Below are 17,162 nucleotides of genomic sequence, written 5' to 3'. Positions count from 1 at the left end.
GATGGTGGAAACCAGACTCACCTACCTCCACTGTTGTTTTGGTGGTGTTCATCCTTTGGTTTCTGGTTCCTTGTCTGTCGGGGTGGTGTTGTTGGGGGGTGGCACATTTCCCCGAGCTTTCACCAGTACCATGAAGTAGACGCCTACTGGTGGATGCATGGAGGTACTGCTGTCTGGTTTTGTGTGGTTTGCTCATTCCAGGTCCTGCCCTTATGAGGCCGAATATCTTGGATACTTCGTCCAGTTTTTAGGCTTGATTTGGTAACTTTGCCAGATAGCAGGATCTGTGGTTCTGAGGTCAGCGTTCTCACAGTCCTGCGAATTTTTTAGGTTGAGGGCAGGTTTTATGACTTCCTTCCAGAGGTTGCGGATCACATACTGTGTTGTACAGTAGGGTCAGGGTGTTTTGCCAAGTCTACCCTGCCCCTCTGGAATGAGTATGCGAAGTGATAGCCGACGTCAGGGGTATCAATATTGCAATTTTAAGTTTTGGGGTTTTAAATGCCCTGCTCAATGTACCCCCAGTAATGGTAGGCACTTTGAGCAAATGCAATTTTGGGGAGGCATGATAAAATCCAACGCCTCATGACTACCTGTCTTGGAGAGGTTTTAAAGGACAGGTAGTAAGCTGGCCGCCAGATTAGGCTGTAACGGCCATCTCACTCATGGTGTAGCCACGTAGCGGTATCTCACACCCAGCAGCTCTTCCTGGTCCTGTACCTCAAGCATACTCCCGATGTTGTTCAGCCAGTGACCCCTCTTCTTGACCAGCCCAGCCCTGGTCGCCAACGATCCCCTCTGATGAGGAAGATGCGATGGCCAGTGCTGTTAGTGCACTGGAGCGGGAGTGTTTGTGCTCCCTTGGCGAGCTTGCCCCAGCTCCCGAGGCAAGTCTCGCTGGTGTTTTTACTCCATGACCCTTCTCTAAGGCTTGAAAACAGACACTTTCTCGCTCTTGGGCGGTAGTTTGCAGTGCCCGCTCTGCTGAATGAGCCGGCCTGTCCGTCTTCCATGTGTCTGTCTCCAGCCCGCTGTGATTGGTCGCCAACTTTGCTCAGGCGGCTGCCTCTGCCGTTCTCGGGCGGCGAGTCTCCTTGTCGGAGTATGCAGGGATTACCGGCCGGTCTGAGTCTTGATTTGCCTCCAGTCCGCTGCTGTTGGTCAGGCAGCGCTAGCGGACTGGGCTCGGCTCGGTATCCGTGACTGTGGACCTCAGCGTGTGCGGTCCAGGTGCCGCCTCTCGCCCCCCCCCCACTGACGGCCCCCGTTCAACTCCAGGGAAGGAGCGTTCCCCCACTGACGGAATGCTCCTTCCCTGGAGTTGAACGGGGGCGGGTTTTCCCTGTGCTGCTTTGCTCTTCCCTGCTTTCAATCTGGTGCACAATGAAGAGCAAAGTTTGTCAATTCGAACCTGTGGGTAAGTACTTACCTAACGGTCCGTTCTTTCAAGCTTGTAGCGGGAGCGCCCGTACTCTCGTTCGTCGATGTTGCTCTGCGTGAACGCTCATGGCGCGCATGCGAGCTGGACGGGTTCTTCACGTAGTCACTCACGTGACTCTGAAGTAAAATCCAGCAACTGCCAGCATTTCCTCTTCAAGCCCAAAGTTGAGCCGCCAGGAAGCACCCTGAACCGTCAGCACTTTCTCGAGGCAAGGGTGAAGTGCAGGATGGGGCCTGAGACTGCCGTGCCCCTTCCTTTGAAGACCAGGAAAAGCTGCTAGGACAAGCCCAAGATGGCCAGTGTCATTGCACATGCACTCTGATGGTGAGGGACAGCCCCCAAATGGTCCTGGACTTCCTTACCATTGTAAATAAAATGTGTCACGCAAGTTCAACCTTCTGTGATTGTCAATGTGGTCACTGCTCAATGCAGCATTGTTCCCCGATGCCACACTGGAGGTGAATGAGGCAAGACCACGCTGGCTAACTGCATGAGGGGAGAAGAAATAAAATGGAGGATTGCTACTTTCCAAAGTTTTCCTAATGTTGATTGGGCTCCTTTTTCTGGATGTGCCACTCCATATGTCTGTCCCCATCTTGTAGCTGGAGTATCATTCAGAAGCACGTCTCTTGAAAAGGAAGAGGTTATTAAATTACCCTGAGACTGAACAATGCGGCAGTCTCTGCTGCTGAGCATGTGTACCGCCATAGGTGCACTCACAGTGAAACTCTGCATCTTCACACCTTTCTGAGTAAGTTGTCTTGCTTTTCGAAATGTTTAACTAACTAACTGGACAATTGTTGCTGGAAATGTGAACAGAAAATGGCGAGAAACCATCACAATAACTCTCTCAAGTCCCGGAATCGTCACTGGGGAATGTGACCGCACGTTGGATGTTACACTGGTCCCTGGAACTGGATGGCAGGACAATCCTTGGCATCATTGGTAACAGCTTGGTCCAATTTGCTAAGATTGGTTTGCCACTTGAACAGTGTCGACATACTCCCTATAAAACCCGGACAGGGGGAGGGACAGCTTCCTTGCTAGTTCTGTTCCTCTGTCGTACATCGGAGGAAGACTGGGCCAGGGTGGCAAACCTGACACTACCAGCGCCATCCTGTGGTCAAGAGTGGACTGCCGGGAAAGAAGGCAAGACAGCCAGCACCTCGACCCAGGGCTAAGATTGGATGGCTGGGGAAGCCTGAGATGCAAGAACATCTTCCTGCCCACAGGCAACAAGGCACTGACACACGCACACGCACACACGCACACGCGCACACGCGCACACGCACACACACACACACCACCCCCCCCCCCACCCCCCCTCCACTAGCCCATTATGCAAGAGGGGGGAGCGCTGTCTGAGTGAAATTCACATGGTTCAAAGCCAATGTGATACAAACACACACCACGATGAAAAGGAAGGTTGGTGCTGTAATTAAGACGGTAAAAGCACAGTGTACGGAAAGGGTCACTTATGTCCTTTAGAAGAGGGGGAGAGGGGAGAGAAGGGTGGACAAGGGGGTGACGGGGTGGGGAGGAGGAGTGGAGACAACTTTTAAGAAGCCAGAGATACATGGCTGTGCAGCTCGGCGGACATTAACATTACTGGTCGGTTATCCTTGGTTCTGAAAACCACTGTTTACGTTTTTTTTCCCAATGAGCCAATGAAATTTACCAGTCAACACCGGCGACAACCTACGAGAACCTACGACAACCTACGATCCCCTGGCGACACACTGCCATTGCACCTACGGCACAAGAATTCTCACTACTCTCCATGGCGTCAAAATTCTGGTCGGCGACCAGAATGAAACCCCGACTAGTTCCGAGAATGCGGTAATTACTCACGACCATGAAGGCGACTCCACGGCAACCACCCGCGAACATGTGTCGACCATGTGGCGACCTCATAGTCTCCTGTAGTCGCCTAAAAAGTCACCTAAGTGGGTCAGGCCCAATGCTTCACTATAGTACCTTTTGTGAATTGGAATAATTAGATTGCAGTCCAGTTACACATCAAGAAGACATTCAGATATTTGAGTGGTATGTTGAGATATATGGAGTTGCAATGCTGCTACAATTAACTTTTCAAAGTTGGACCATGCACATGGTAACAGCTTGAAACCAGAAATCATTTTATTTCTTATTTAACATAACTTGTGTTAAACAAAAAATCTTTTTCATACCCTGGAATTCAAGATTGTGCTTCGCTTTCTTCTCCTTTTCTATATTTTTAATTCTATTTGTCAAAGTAAAACGATGAATCTACTTGAGGAAGGTGGTGATAATGTCTTTGGATTTGCTGTTCAATGTCTTGACTTTGCAGTACGATGCTGATAATGATTACTAAAGATATATAATAGAGCTCTCGTATATCTCTCGTCTCCCTTTCCCCTGACTATTGTGAAGAAGGGTCTCGACACAAAACGTCACCCATTCCATCTCTCCAGAGATGCTGCCTGCCCCGCTGAGATACTCCAGCATTTTGTCTATCTTCAGTTTAAACCAGCACCTGCACTCCCTTCCTACACATATAAAAATAGAGGACTGAAATAATTGAGTGGTTACATTATAAGTTGAATGTCTCAAAGGTGCCTCATAATCTTCATTTGTATGAAGATTATTTGTGAGGAAAGTAGTTTTGCAACTTGATTGGATTTGTTTATGCATAGAAAAAAAAAATAGGGGATAGATATTTAGTAACATTATATTTTGGTGGATTGGCTTCATGAATGCAAAGCAAGACACTAGGTTTGCTGTAATTTTACAAAAATCGTGTTCTGTCCAGATTTATAACAAGGTCAAAAAATAAATAAAATTTGATCTGCATTTGTTGCTATATTAGCACCACAAACTTTGAAACAGGTAATACTTTGTTGGCTAAACATTTTGTTCAGCAGATGCAGTTTTTAAAAAGGCTGCATGAAAAAATGTAATTCGCTGTCTATTCCTTGGAACTCCTTAAAGAGATTGGTGTATTTATTTATATTTGTGAAAAACATTAGGGAATGCTGATTGTATGTTCAGTTCATTCATAACACTTCATAGAATAAGCCTGTGCCTGCATGAAGCACGAATCAGACTCTATTTAGGCAATAGACCAGCCAATTTCTCTCTTTTTTGTAAATTGCTGGGGTTTTTTGTTTTTTTTCCCTTTTTCCTTCCGCCCACAATATTTAATACGTAAAAGAATATGTTTGTTTTTTTGCCCAAAGTCTGCGAGCATTGCCACTTTTCATTTCACTGCACATCTCTTATGTGTATGTGACGAATAAACTTGACTTGACTTGACTTGACTCTAGTAAAGGGGCTGTCCCACTTGGACAATTTTTTCGGCGACTACAAGCGACTAGGCAGTTTTCACGTGGTTGCGTGGTGACACCTATATGGTCACGAGTAGTCTCCTGACATCGCCGAAAGAGATAATGTTTAACTAGTCGCTGCTGGATTTTGAAATATTCAAACTTTTCGGCCACTGTGGGCTTGACGTAGTTTGTCTTCTCCTGTTGTAGGTGCTGTTGTAGGTTGTCGCCAGGATGATGCAGGTTGTTGCCAGGTGACGTTGGTTGTCGCCGGGTGCTGACCGGTGAATTCCATTGGCGACTACCTACGTCAACCGGCGACAGGTACCAGCGTCTGAATTGTCCTCAGTTGTCGCCGACAGGGTCGTTGCTTGTCTCAGCTTGTCGCGGGTGGACGTAGGTTGACTTTGGTTGTCATAGGTTGTCATAGGTTGCGCCTGTGTGGACATCCTAAGTCGCGACAATTGGGTCGCCGGTTGTCAGTAGCTTGTCATAGCTTGACGTCGCCTACGTGGTAAGTTGTCGTAGACATTGTGGTATTGGGGGGTCCAGTCGCCGCTTTTTCGGCGACCTGCTACGACTGTGACAGTCGCCGGCACTCGCCAAAAAAAATCGCCGCAGTGGGACAGGCCCTTAACAACTCCTCCTTTGAATCCTCCCACTTCCTCCAAATCAAAGACGTAGCGATTGGCATTCGCATGGGCCCCGGCTATGCCTACCTCTTTGCAGGGTACGTTGAACAATCCCTGTTCCGTGTATACACCGGCCCTATCCCCGAACTCTATCTCCGTTACATTGACGAGTACGTCACATCCTCCGTCCATGCCCAAGGTAAGGTGTTCCATACCAGGACATCTGAGATGTCCTCATTCTTTAGGGAACGAGGATTCCCCTCTTCCATCACAGATGAGACCCTCACATGTGACTCCTCGGTACTCCGCAGCTCCGCACTTGCTCCCCCTACCCCTAGTCACAACAGGGACAGAGTCACCCTAGTCCTTACCTTTCTCCCCATCAGCCACTGCTTACAACACATAATCCTCCGACAATTTCACCACCTCCAACGGGATCCCAACACTAGTCACATCTTCCTATCTCCACCCCTTTCCACCTTCTGCAGAGACCGTTCTCTCCGCAACTCCCTGGTTAACTCATCCCTTCCCACCAGACCACCCCCTCCCCAAATACCTTTCCCTGCAACCGCAGGAGATGCAACACCTGTCCCTCCTCCTTCGATATTGTCCATTTACCCCAACAGTCCTTTCAGGTTAGGCAGAGGTTCACGTGTACCTCCTCCAACCTCATCTACTGTATCCATTGTTCAAGGTGTGGGCTCCTATACATCGGCGAGACCAAACGTAGACTGGGCGATCATTTCGCTGAACACCTTCGCTCAGTCCACTTGGACCTACCTGATCTCCCGGTTGCCAAACGCTTTAAATCCTCTTTCCATTCCCACACTGAAATTTCTGTCTTTGGCTTCTTCCATTGGCAGAGTGAGCTGAACAAATTGTAGCATCTCATATTTTGCTTGGGCAGCTTACAACCCAATAGAATGAATATTAATTTCTCTAACTTCAAGTAACCGCTGCATTCCCCCTCTCTCGCTAGCCCTCCCCCCCAAGTCACACTAGCTTATTGTTTTCACCTAGCAAGCAGCTAACAATGGCTGTTTCCTTTATCATCGTTACTTTTTTGGATATCTTTCATTCATTTGTTCTATAACTCGCTACATCACCGTCTATATCTCTCGTTTCCCTTTCCCCTGAGTCTAGTCTGAAGAACGGTCTTGACCCGAAACGTCACCCATTCCATTTCTCCAGAGATGCCGCCTGTCCCGCTGAGTTACTCCAGCATTTTGTGTCTACGGAGTAAACCGGCATCTGCACGTATATTCAGGCAATGGCTGGCAAATGGCAAGTAACATTCACACTACTCAAGAGGGTGTGTAATTCCCTACCTTTGACATTCAGTGACTTTTTACCAAGTTCTACCCCCATCCCCTTCATTATCCTTGGAATAACTAACCCTTGGCCAGAAATATTACTGAATCAAAAATCTAAATACTATGGCTGCAGAATCTTATGAGTCTGGAATATCCAGGAGAAGGCAGCCAATCGGCAGCAAAACCACCAACATGAGCATTCACTGTCTTCACCTCTCATGCATTATTCCAGTCGTATGTTCATCTCCAAACCCACAGTGGCTAATGTCCCAAAGCTACTCCAAAAACATGTCACAAATCTACATTATGCACCTCCAAGATTCATAAGGGCAGCAGGAAAATCAGAACACATTTTCAAATCAAAAGTTGTTCTGATTTTGGAATATTTTCTCATCACTGTTTGTTCCCTGCTGAGTATGGATTCTGGGACTGCCTATCCAAGAGGTGAATCTTCCCCAGATGGACTGGAATTCAAGTAGACAGTTCAACACCACTTTGGCTCTCTAGGGGTGGTGTCAATACATGCCACCATGGATCTATCTCATGAAGAAATGCAATAGCATTCAAGGGCTAGATTTTCCCATCTTTGTCAGGTAACCAAAAATGCACACAATGATCCGAATCCTCAAAACCTGCAATTTTAGTTTAATTTAGTTTAGATACAGCGCGGAAACAGGCCCTTCGGCTCACCGTGTCCGCACCGACCAGCGATCCCCACTATCCTACACACACTAGGGACAATTTACTTTTATACCAAGCCAATTAACCTACAAACCTGTACGTCTTTGGAGTGTGGGAGGAAACCGAAGATCTCGGAGAAAACACACGTGGTCACGGGGAGAACGTACAAACTCCATTCAGACAGCACCCGTAGTCGGGATCGAACCCGGGTCTCCGGTGCTGCAAGCACATGCACCTCACATTCCTGTGGAGGAAGGAACCGCAGATGCTGGTTTAAACTGAAGATAGACACAAAAAGCTGGGGTAACTCAGCGGGTCAGACCGCATCTCTGGAGAAAAGGTATAGGTGACATTTTAGGTCGAGGCCCTTCTTCCGACTGAGAGTCAGAGGAGAGGGAAACAAGATATAGACAGTGATATAGAGAGATATGGAACAAATGAATGAAAGCTATGCAAAAAAGCAATGATGATAAAGGAAACAGGCCAAAGTTAGCTGTGAGTTAGGTGAAAACAAGGTACAGAAATGAGACTCAACAAGATGACTATGAAGCTCTCGGTCTGAAGAAGGGTCTCGACCCAAAATGTCATCTATGCCTTTTCTCCAAAAATGAATGAATGAATGAATACGTTTATTGTCATTGCACAATACTGTGCAACGAAATTCCATTGCATCTCCTCTGGTTAAAAAATACAAACACGACAACCATTGACACATATGTACACTTATTAGTAAAAATAATAAATAAGTATTTTAAAAGAATTTTAAAAGAATGTTGCATTTCTTGGAATTACATTTTGCTTCCCCAGTGTTCTCTGTTGGAATTAAGCTCTTTTATCGCACATGGGTAGAAACTATTTTTTAGTCTACCAGTGCGAGCCTTCAGAGACCTGAATCGCCTCCCAGAGGGTAGCAGAGTGAAAAGGTGGTTGGCAGGGTGGGATGTGTCCTGCTTGATGTTTGTGGCCCGGCGCAAGCATCGGGCCCTATATATATAATCCAAGGAGGGCAGTTGAGCGTTTGTAATGCTCTGTGCAGTTTTTATAACTCTCTGCAGCGCCCTCCTCTCAGCCACAGTGCAGCTAGCAAACCACACCAGGATGCCATAAGAGAGGATACTTTCCACGGCGCATCGGTAGAAGGACAGCAGCAGCGGCTGTGAGACGTTTGCTCTCCGCAGAGACCTCAGGAAATACAACCGCTGCTGTGACTTCTTCACGAGAGTGACGGTGTTCATTTGCCATTTGAGGTCCTGGGAGATGTTTATTCCCAGGAACTTAAAGCCAGTGACTCTGCCTGTCCCACTGAGTTACTCCAGCTTTTTGTGCCAACCATCACATTCCTGTTTTGTTTTGTTCGGTTTCATATGGTTCCTTCTGATTTATTTATCATTGTTCTCAAATACCCCACATCCCAGTCTTATACCGCAATAAATAGAGAAATAACATTTACGTTATAGCTGTCTTTTGCGGGTCCCATCGTTTGATATAAAGACGCAACAAGTGGCATGGACGTGGAGGTCAAAGGGCCTGTTTGTGTGCTGCACGCTATAAATCTTGTCCTGTTACGTCAGCCTGCTCCTGATTGACTAATTTCCATTACATTTTGGTCATTCCATTACATTTTGACTTTAGAAATCTGACAGTCCCACATTTTGTTATTCTAATCCAGTTTAGTTTTTGGGAGAAGTCATTGATCTTTGACCTGCTTGAGATTGAGCAGTTGTGTTTTGCTGGAATGCTTTTCATTTTTCATTTCGCCTTTAAAGTTCAGATGGTGTGTTTCATTTTCTATATTGTTTTCTTTTGACTTTTATTATAATATATGCTCTCTGAAACCACACATGAATTCTTTTGGGAAATATTCATACATTTTTTTCTGTGTTTTATCATGGCTGTGAACTTTTCATGCTTAAAGAATGGTATATACAAGCACTAATAGTTGGCTTTTGCAACAGATGCTTCTTTGGATCAATCCGATTTGGTTGCGGAGCTGTTGAAGGAACTTTCCAATCACAATGAGAGAATAGAGGAACGCAAAGCAGCAATGTATGAACTACTTAAATCGATTCAAGAAGAGTCATTGGGAGTGTGGGATGAACATTTCAAAACTGTTTTGCTGCTGCTTCTCGAGACACTTGGAGATAGAGAGGTTGGTTAATTTCAATTCTGGAATTCTCGATTCCAGAGTATTTTTATTTATGCTGTGTCTTTTTCTTTGAATGTTCTGTACTTATATTCCTCACCTTTCAGCTGATTATACAACTAGTCTTGAGGATAAACAGTGCCTCCGTTTTCTGGAAGATTACTGGGCTTGGTTACAGAGTTATGAAGAGCAACTCTGTTCTAATACAGCTCTTTTTACAGTAGGAAGCATCTGCCCTCTAGTTAAAATGCACATCACATGGGGATCATGTGCCTAAATCCACAACCTGCTCTAATGGAAACAGCATGGAAGAGCCAGAATCCGTGATCTACCTCTAAAAATCCAACAGATCAGCCCAGCCAAAGTTTCAATTGAGTCAAATGCCAAACCTGACCAACTTGGCTTGTGCTAGTGAATTAATCAAGAATCCCAATTAAGCAACCCAGACATCCTCGGGTTGCTCAGGGCTTAGGTTGGGAAATCTTCCCACTCTACCTAGATGCTCTAAGATCCGCATCTTCTCCCATTTTGTTCTTCTCTCCCTCACTCACTCACTTGGAAACAGGCCATTCAGCCCAACTTGTCCAAGCTGTCCAAGTTCGCATTCTGATCTAGTCCCATTTGTCTACATTAGCCCACATCCCTCTAAACCTTAGTGAAATCAGAAACAAGGAACTGCAGATACAGAATGCTGAAGTAACTCAGCGGGTCAGGCAGCGTCTCTGGAGAGAAGGAATGGGTGACGTTTTGGGTCGAGACCCTTCTTCAGACCCACTGAGTTACTCCAGCATTTTGTGTCTACCTTTGATTTTAACCAGCTACAGTTCATTCCTACACAAGGAACTGCAGATGATGGTTTATAAAAGAAGATACAAAGTGCTGGAGTAACTCAGCTGGCCAGTCAGCATCTCTAGAGAACATGGATAGGTGACGTTTTGGTGAGGGGTCCTTGTTCAGACTGAGTTTGAAGAAGGGTCCTGACCCAAAACGTCATCTATCCATGTTCTCCAGAGATGCTGCCTGACCCGCTGGGTTACCCCAGCACTTTGTGTCTTCCCTTTGAACCTTTCTGTCCAAATGTATGTAATAATTTATGGGAACTTTTGGATTATTCTCAATCTTACCTACCAAGATCACCTCAAGGCCTATTTTTGCCCTTCTAGTTTATTTCTTAAGTTCACTCCTATATCTCTTATAAACCTCAAATGGCTCATTCAATACCAATTCCCTTGGCACACACAATACCTCCTCTTTTCACTGATCAAACCTTCAATATTTTTTGTTGACCAAGTTTACGTCTGACCCTTACGGGAATTTTACCATCTCGCTCCTAAATGCTTCCTATGTATTGTATGTTGTTTTCCCTCCAACCAGCTGCTCGCAATCTACTTTGACTAAACTTGAAACATCATTGAAATCTCTCTTCCCTCCTTGAGCCCTACCTTGAGGACTAAATGTATATTTTTCTATGAGTAGCTTGAAGCTTACTAAACTGTGATCACTGTACCCAAACGATTCCTGTACAGATGCTTCTTTAACTTCATTGCCTTAAAATAAGGCCGAATAGAACCCCCTCCTGAGTAGCGCCTCTTCATACTGCTTCAAAAAATCTTCTTGGATGCTTTTAACAAATTCCACCCCATCTAGGCCCCTTGAACCAACACAATTTAGGGAAAGTTAAAATTCCCCACTGCAACATCCCTATTGCTTTCTCACCCTTCTACGATCTGTCGATGAATCGGTTCTCCACATTCCAGTTAACTATGCGAAGGCCTACATTATAAACTCAGCATAGTGATCAGCACTTACTTATTTCCAAATTCTACTCATTGGTCAATCCCTTCACCATATCATCCCTGAGTAAGTGAAGGAAGGAACTGCAGATGCTGGTTTAAACCAAAGATAAGACACAAAACACTGGAGTAACTCAGCAGGACAGGCAGCATCTCAGGAGAGAAGGAATGGGTGACGATTCAGGTCGAGACCCTTCTTTAGTCCTGTCATTGTGCAGCTGTGTTTCATGATAAAATCTCAAACATGAACTAAAGCTCTCCTGTTCGCTCCACACTTCTGAGGCAGCGAACATCACAACAGCAAGCACTGCAGATACTCCTACTTGTGCCTCTGCTAAATCCCCATATCAACTGGCATTCCTTCCTGGCCATGTGCAAAAAAATGTTAGAAATAGAACGATAAGACTGACATGTTTGCAGCTCTCGAGCAGGTGCAAGGGAGATTACTTCAGGTTTTTTTGGATCACTGGGATCTCTTCTGGGATAGAAGTGACTCTCAAAGAGGACATGGTCACCTGAATTGTCGTGGGGCCGATATCCCTGCTGAGAGGTTTGACAGTTTTACTTGGTAGGGTGTAAACTAAGAGGCAATGGGTTGGAAACCATAAGCACAGCGCAGTTTTTCTCAAATTTTGAAAACAGAACAGGTAAATCCAAGGAAAAGAGCAGACAGTGTGAGGAGGGAATGTATGAGACAGTCAGTGAGTTTACCTGCATTTACTTTACTGCTGAAAAAGAAACATAGACATAGAAAACATAGGAAATAGGTGCAGGAGTAGGTCATTCGGCCCTTCGAGCCTGCACCGCCATTCAATATGATCAAGGCTGATCATCCAACTCAGTATCCTGTACCTGCCTTCTCTCCATACCCCCTGATCACTTTAGCCACAAGGGCCACATCTAACTCCCTCTTAAATATAGCCAATGAACTGGCCTCAACTACCTTCTGTGACAGAGAATTCCAGAGATTCACCACTCTCTGTGTGAAAAATGTTTTTCTCATCTTGGTCCTAAAGGATTTCCCCTCTATCCTCAAACTGTGACCCCTTGTCCTGGACTTCCCCAACATCGGGAACAATCTTCCTGCATCTAGCCTGTCCAACCCCTTAAGAATTTTGTAAGTTTCTATAAGATCCCCCCTCAATCTCAATACGTCACCTATCCATGTTCTGCAGGGACGCTGCCTGACTCGCTGAGATTCTCAAGCATTTTGTGTCTTTTTAACGTTACTGCAAGGAATCTCGCAGGACAGATGCAGCAGTCGAGAACATGAAGCAGCACATGGGATTGTGCTGTTGTTGCTAAGACAAAAACATGGTTGTGGGAAGGGCAGGAGCAGCTGCTCAATGTTCCAGGGTACAGATGTTTCAGGTGTAATAGAGACACTTACCTTCAAATTTCACTTGGACCATCTCCGACATCTCCCTTCCGTTTCTTGATCTCACTGTCTCCATCGTAGACTATCAACTGACATCTATTATAAACCTGAAGATAGACACAAAAAGCTGGAGTAACTCAGCGCTTCCGACAGCATCTCTGGACAAAAGAAGTAGATGACCTTTCGGGTCCAGACTCTTCTTCAGACTGAGAGTTAGGGGAAAGGGCAACGAGAGATATAGACGGTGATATTGAGGGATATAGAACAAATTAATGGAAGATATGCAAAAAAGCTATGATGATGAAGGAATCAGGCCATTGTTAGCTGTGTGCTAGGTGAAACGAGTACAGAGTATAAGTCTCAACAAGACCTCTTTGGAGCTGGTATGACATGGGTGCAGGTGGATGTAGAGAGAGGGGATGCAAGCATTTCCTGAAGTTAGAGAAAACAATATTCACACTGCTGATATAAATCTACTGACTCCACAACTATGTAGACTACACTTCTTCCTACAAGTTTCCCCTCAGGTTCCCACCACATCCTTCCCCACACACCTTAAACCTATGTCCTCTGGTTTTGATTACTCTACACTGGGCAAAAGACTGGGCTTTCACCCTATTTATTCCCTCATGATCTTATACACCTCTATGAGATCACCTCTCATCATCCTGCGCTCCAAGGAATAGAGTCCTAGCTTGTCCAATCTGTCCCTATAGCTCAGGCACCTCAAGTCCTGGCAACATCTTTGTAAATTTTCTATGCACTCTTTCAAGTTTAACAGGTGACCAAAACTGAACACAATACTCCAAATGCAGCCTCACCAATTTATTGTACAACAGGAACTTAATATCCCAACATCTGTACACAATACCCTGACTGAAGGCCAATGTACCAAAAAGCTTCTTGTCCGCACAATCTACATGTGACAACGATTTCAGGGAACTGTGTACCTGCGCTCCTAGTTCCCTCTGCTCTACCACACTCTCCAGGACCCTGCCATTTATGGTGAAGATCCTTTACAGGTCCGAGCATCATTTTTCAAATTGATCTATGCCCCACACATACTCATTCTTCTTCCTCCATTTACCTTGCCGCAAAAGAATAGCACATTCAATCTTTAATTCTGCCAAGGCAAATACGACCCAGCCAATGAACACACTAACTTAATGGATCTCAGTTATCTTACCAGGCCAGTAACAGTGCAAGAAACTGGTTCACATTCATATTCTCAAGAATAGCTAGGGGTAGGCAATAAATATTGGCCTTGTCAATAATGCCCAGATCAAAAAATGATTCCATAAAGAAAGCCGATATCTCTGTGTGTGCGTTGTGTGAATTATTTAAAAGAAACATTTGTCATGTCCTCAATAACGTTCAAATTATTTGTTATTCAATCTGTAGTTTTGTGCATTGATAAATCGAATATCACAGCATGTGATCAGAGTACACCTCAGGCTCTTTTGTGTACCCACTGCCTTACGTACTCTAATATCGATCCCTTGGCATTGCTAAAGCAGTACCAGTGGAGAGACTATGAGGCTGGAATAGTTCTCGCAACAATAGGGAAGTCGAGTGTTAAAGTTTATGATGCATTTTATTGGAATCGAACAAGAACAAAAAGTTTACATTGATAGAAAGATTAGTGAGCCAAAACCATAGTTTAATGTAACTGGCAAAAGATCAGAATCAGAATTGTTTTTTTATGCAGTGATCTAAATGCACTGCACAAGAGAGAAGTGAAAACATTATCAAAAATAACTGGGAAAAATATTGAGGATATACATGATAATGAAGAAAGGAGATGCTTGTTATCGAGTGAGTGCAGCTAAGAATCCAGTCTGAAGAAGGGTCTCGACCCGAAGCGTCACCCATTCCTTCTCTCTAGAGATGCTCACATTGAGTTACTCCAGCTTTTTGTGTCTATCTTAAAAATCCCTACTTGTTTCTGGGATGGCAGAAGTATAATTTAAGGTGAGATTGATTAGGCCATGTTCTAGGCTCTTGAGTTTACAAGAATGAGAGTTAACCTCACTGAAAATTCAGAGAAGGCTTGACAAGCCAGACATGGAGAGTTTGTGTCCCTAGGCAAAGAACAATGGGTCATATCTTCATAATAACTGATGAATCAATTGGATAATTGAGGAAATGTTTCTTCATGCAGAGAGAGCATGGATCTCTGGAAAGATGGGGAGGTGTAACCATTGATCATATTCAAAGCAAGGGCTGATAGATTTCTGAATATCTAAGGGCCTGTCCCATTTGGCCGTCATTTGCGTGCCATTTACGCTACCTCCAAAAATCTGGTCGTCGCGTTATGACGCACGGGTAGCGTGAGGGTAGCACGGGATGGGCGCATGGAGAGGCGTGGAGGAGTGTGGAGTTGCGCGCGGTATCGCGCGGCACTCCAGGATTTCGTGCTGCACAAAATCTTTGCGCGCCTCCGACGTGACATATCGCGTACGCACGCGGACGTATTGCGGTCGCACGCTGACGTCCTGTCCTCGTACGTGTAGTGCGTGGTGACGCATGATTACCTCACGTGCGTAACCATGCGCCGCCGCGCGCCGCCCATACGCAGTCGGCCCGCCTTTTACGCATCATGGATATAAGTACGTGCGATTTAAGAGTACATTGTGGATAATTATTTTGCATTTTCAGAACAATGGGAATGTTGGCAATCTTTGGCAACAGGCAATTCACATGAGGAATGAGAAATTGAGGGTTTGGCAGATGTTTGTATTCAGAACGAGCTGGAAATCCTTGCACACAAATTCCTGAAAGGTTACATACAATACATACCAATATAGAAATGGAAGAGCAAACCAGATAAGTGATACAAAATGCTTGAGTAACTCAGCGGGACCGGCAGCATCTCTGGATAGAAGCAATGGGTGACGTTTCGGGTCGAGACCCTTCTTCAGACTAAAGAAGAGTCTCGACCCGATACATCATCCATTCCTTTTCTCCAGAGATGCTGCCTGTCCAACCGAGTTACTCCTGCATTTTGTGTCTATCTTCAATTTAAACCAGCACCTGCAGTTCCTTCCTACAGATTAATTTGGTCTGCAGCTTTCTACTTTTCATTCACCTCTTTTTTTGAATAGGGGCATTATATTAATAAGGGGCAGCAGTTTTTCCAATTCAAGAAACTGGAACATTTTAGAAAATCACCATAAATATCATAAACTGGGTATTCAAATGACGTCACGCGCTCCAGACGGCTGTGCGGACGCATGATGACGCTTGCAACTGTCGCGCGTCAGTCACTACCGGCCTGTCGCGTAAATGACAGCCAAGTGGGACAGGCCCTTTAACAAATTGGGATATAGAGATAGGACAGGAAGATTGTATTTGATTAGCCATGATCTCTTTGAATGCCAATGGCAGAGCGTGCTCTGAAACAAACGGTCTATCCTTACTCTCCTTTAGTTTAGTTTAAAGATACAAAAGTACAAACCTGCGCATCTTTGGAATGTGGCAGGAAACCAGAGCATGGGGAGAAAACCCACGCGGTCACAGGGAGAATGTAAAACTCCGTACAGACAGCACTCGTAGTCAGGATCAATCCCGGGTCTCTGGCACTCTAAGGCAACAACTCTACCACTGTGCTGCCCCTTGTTACTTGTGTTCTTATGAATTCCTGTTATTTTTTTCAAAGATACTAATGTGTGGAATGGCCTGATGTTAGTGATATATCAATATATTTTTTTCCTTTTGTCCTATGCATCTTAGGAAACAGTCAATCTCCTAGAAGGCATCTTAATCTTCAAATAACAATGATTATGATGTGAAATATTTGTTATTAAATGGAACTTTAAATTGTGAGAACCTCCATTCTGTTCATCTCTATGTATGTTTATCGCCTTCAAAGTACTTTCAATTAAAGTTTATTAAGTTAGCCTTTCTTTTCTCTTGATGTTGCAGCACACAATCAGAGCTTTGGCACTGCGGGTTTTAAAAGAGATTTTGAAACATCAGCCAGAAAGATTCAAAAATTATGCGGAACTCACTATCATAAGAACATTGGAAGCTCACAAAGATCCCCAAAAAGAGGTTGGTTTATTGCTGATCCTTTTGAAAGTGAAGACTAAACAAACTTAGTCTGCTGTATTCTTAAGACATAAGAGTCATAGCTTCATAGTGTTATACAGCGTGGAAATAGGCCCTTCGGCCCAAATTGCCAACTCCGACCTATCTACACTAGTCCCACCTGTCTGCATTTGACCCATATCCCTCTAAACCTATCCATGTTTTAAACATGCATTTTCTGGACATGCAGTCTCTTCTGGGGCAGAGAGAGTTTGGGTTGCAACTGAACTGAAGTGAGACTAATATCTTGGCTGGCATATTTGCTCGTGCTGCTCAGGACGGTTTAAACTAGATAGGCAGGACAAGATCCAATGCAGTAGTGAGGCAGGTGTGATGTTGGAGGTCGGAGCAGGTCAGTGACACCAAGTTCAGTCAACAGGACCACAG

At 44.9% G+C, this 17,162-nt stretch overlaps 1 protein-coding gene across 27 annotated transcripts in view; it reads left to right on the top strand.

Annotated features, from left to right (window-relative positions):
* Positions 1 to 17,162, top strand: part of clasp2 (cytoplasmic linker associated protein 2) — a 348,555-nt gene that overhangs the window by 308,697 nt on the left and 22,696 nt on the right. For all 27 annotated transcript variants that reach the window (XM_033020019.1, XM_033020014.1, XM_033020023.1 and 24 more), the window contains 2 exons: positions 9,328 to 9,521; positions 16,611 to 16,739. In XM_033020019.1, coding sequence (XP_032875910.1) covers positions 9,328 to 9,521; positions 16,611 to 16,739 — 323 coding nt within the window. The remainder of the gene's footprint in view (positions 1 to 9,327; positions 9,522 to 16,610; positions 16,740 to 17,162) is intronic.

The sequence above is a fragment of the Amblyraja radiata genome, chromosome 4 (assembly GCF_010909765.2).
Source record: "Amblyraja radiata isolate CabotCenter1 chromosome 4, sAmbRad1.1.pri, whole genome shotgun sequence".
In the NCBI taxonomy this organism is placed as follows: Eukaryota; Metazoa; Chordata; class Chondrichthyes; order Rajiformes; family Rajidae; genus Amblyraja; species Amblyraja radiata.
Note: the sequence above shows the minus strand (reverse complement) of the source record. Positions and strands in the feature narration are given on the sequence as shown.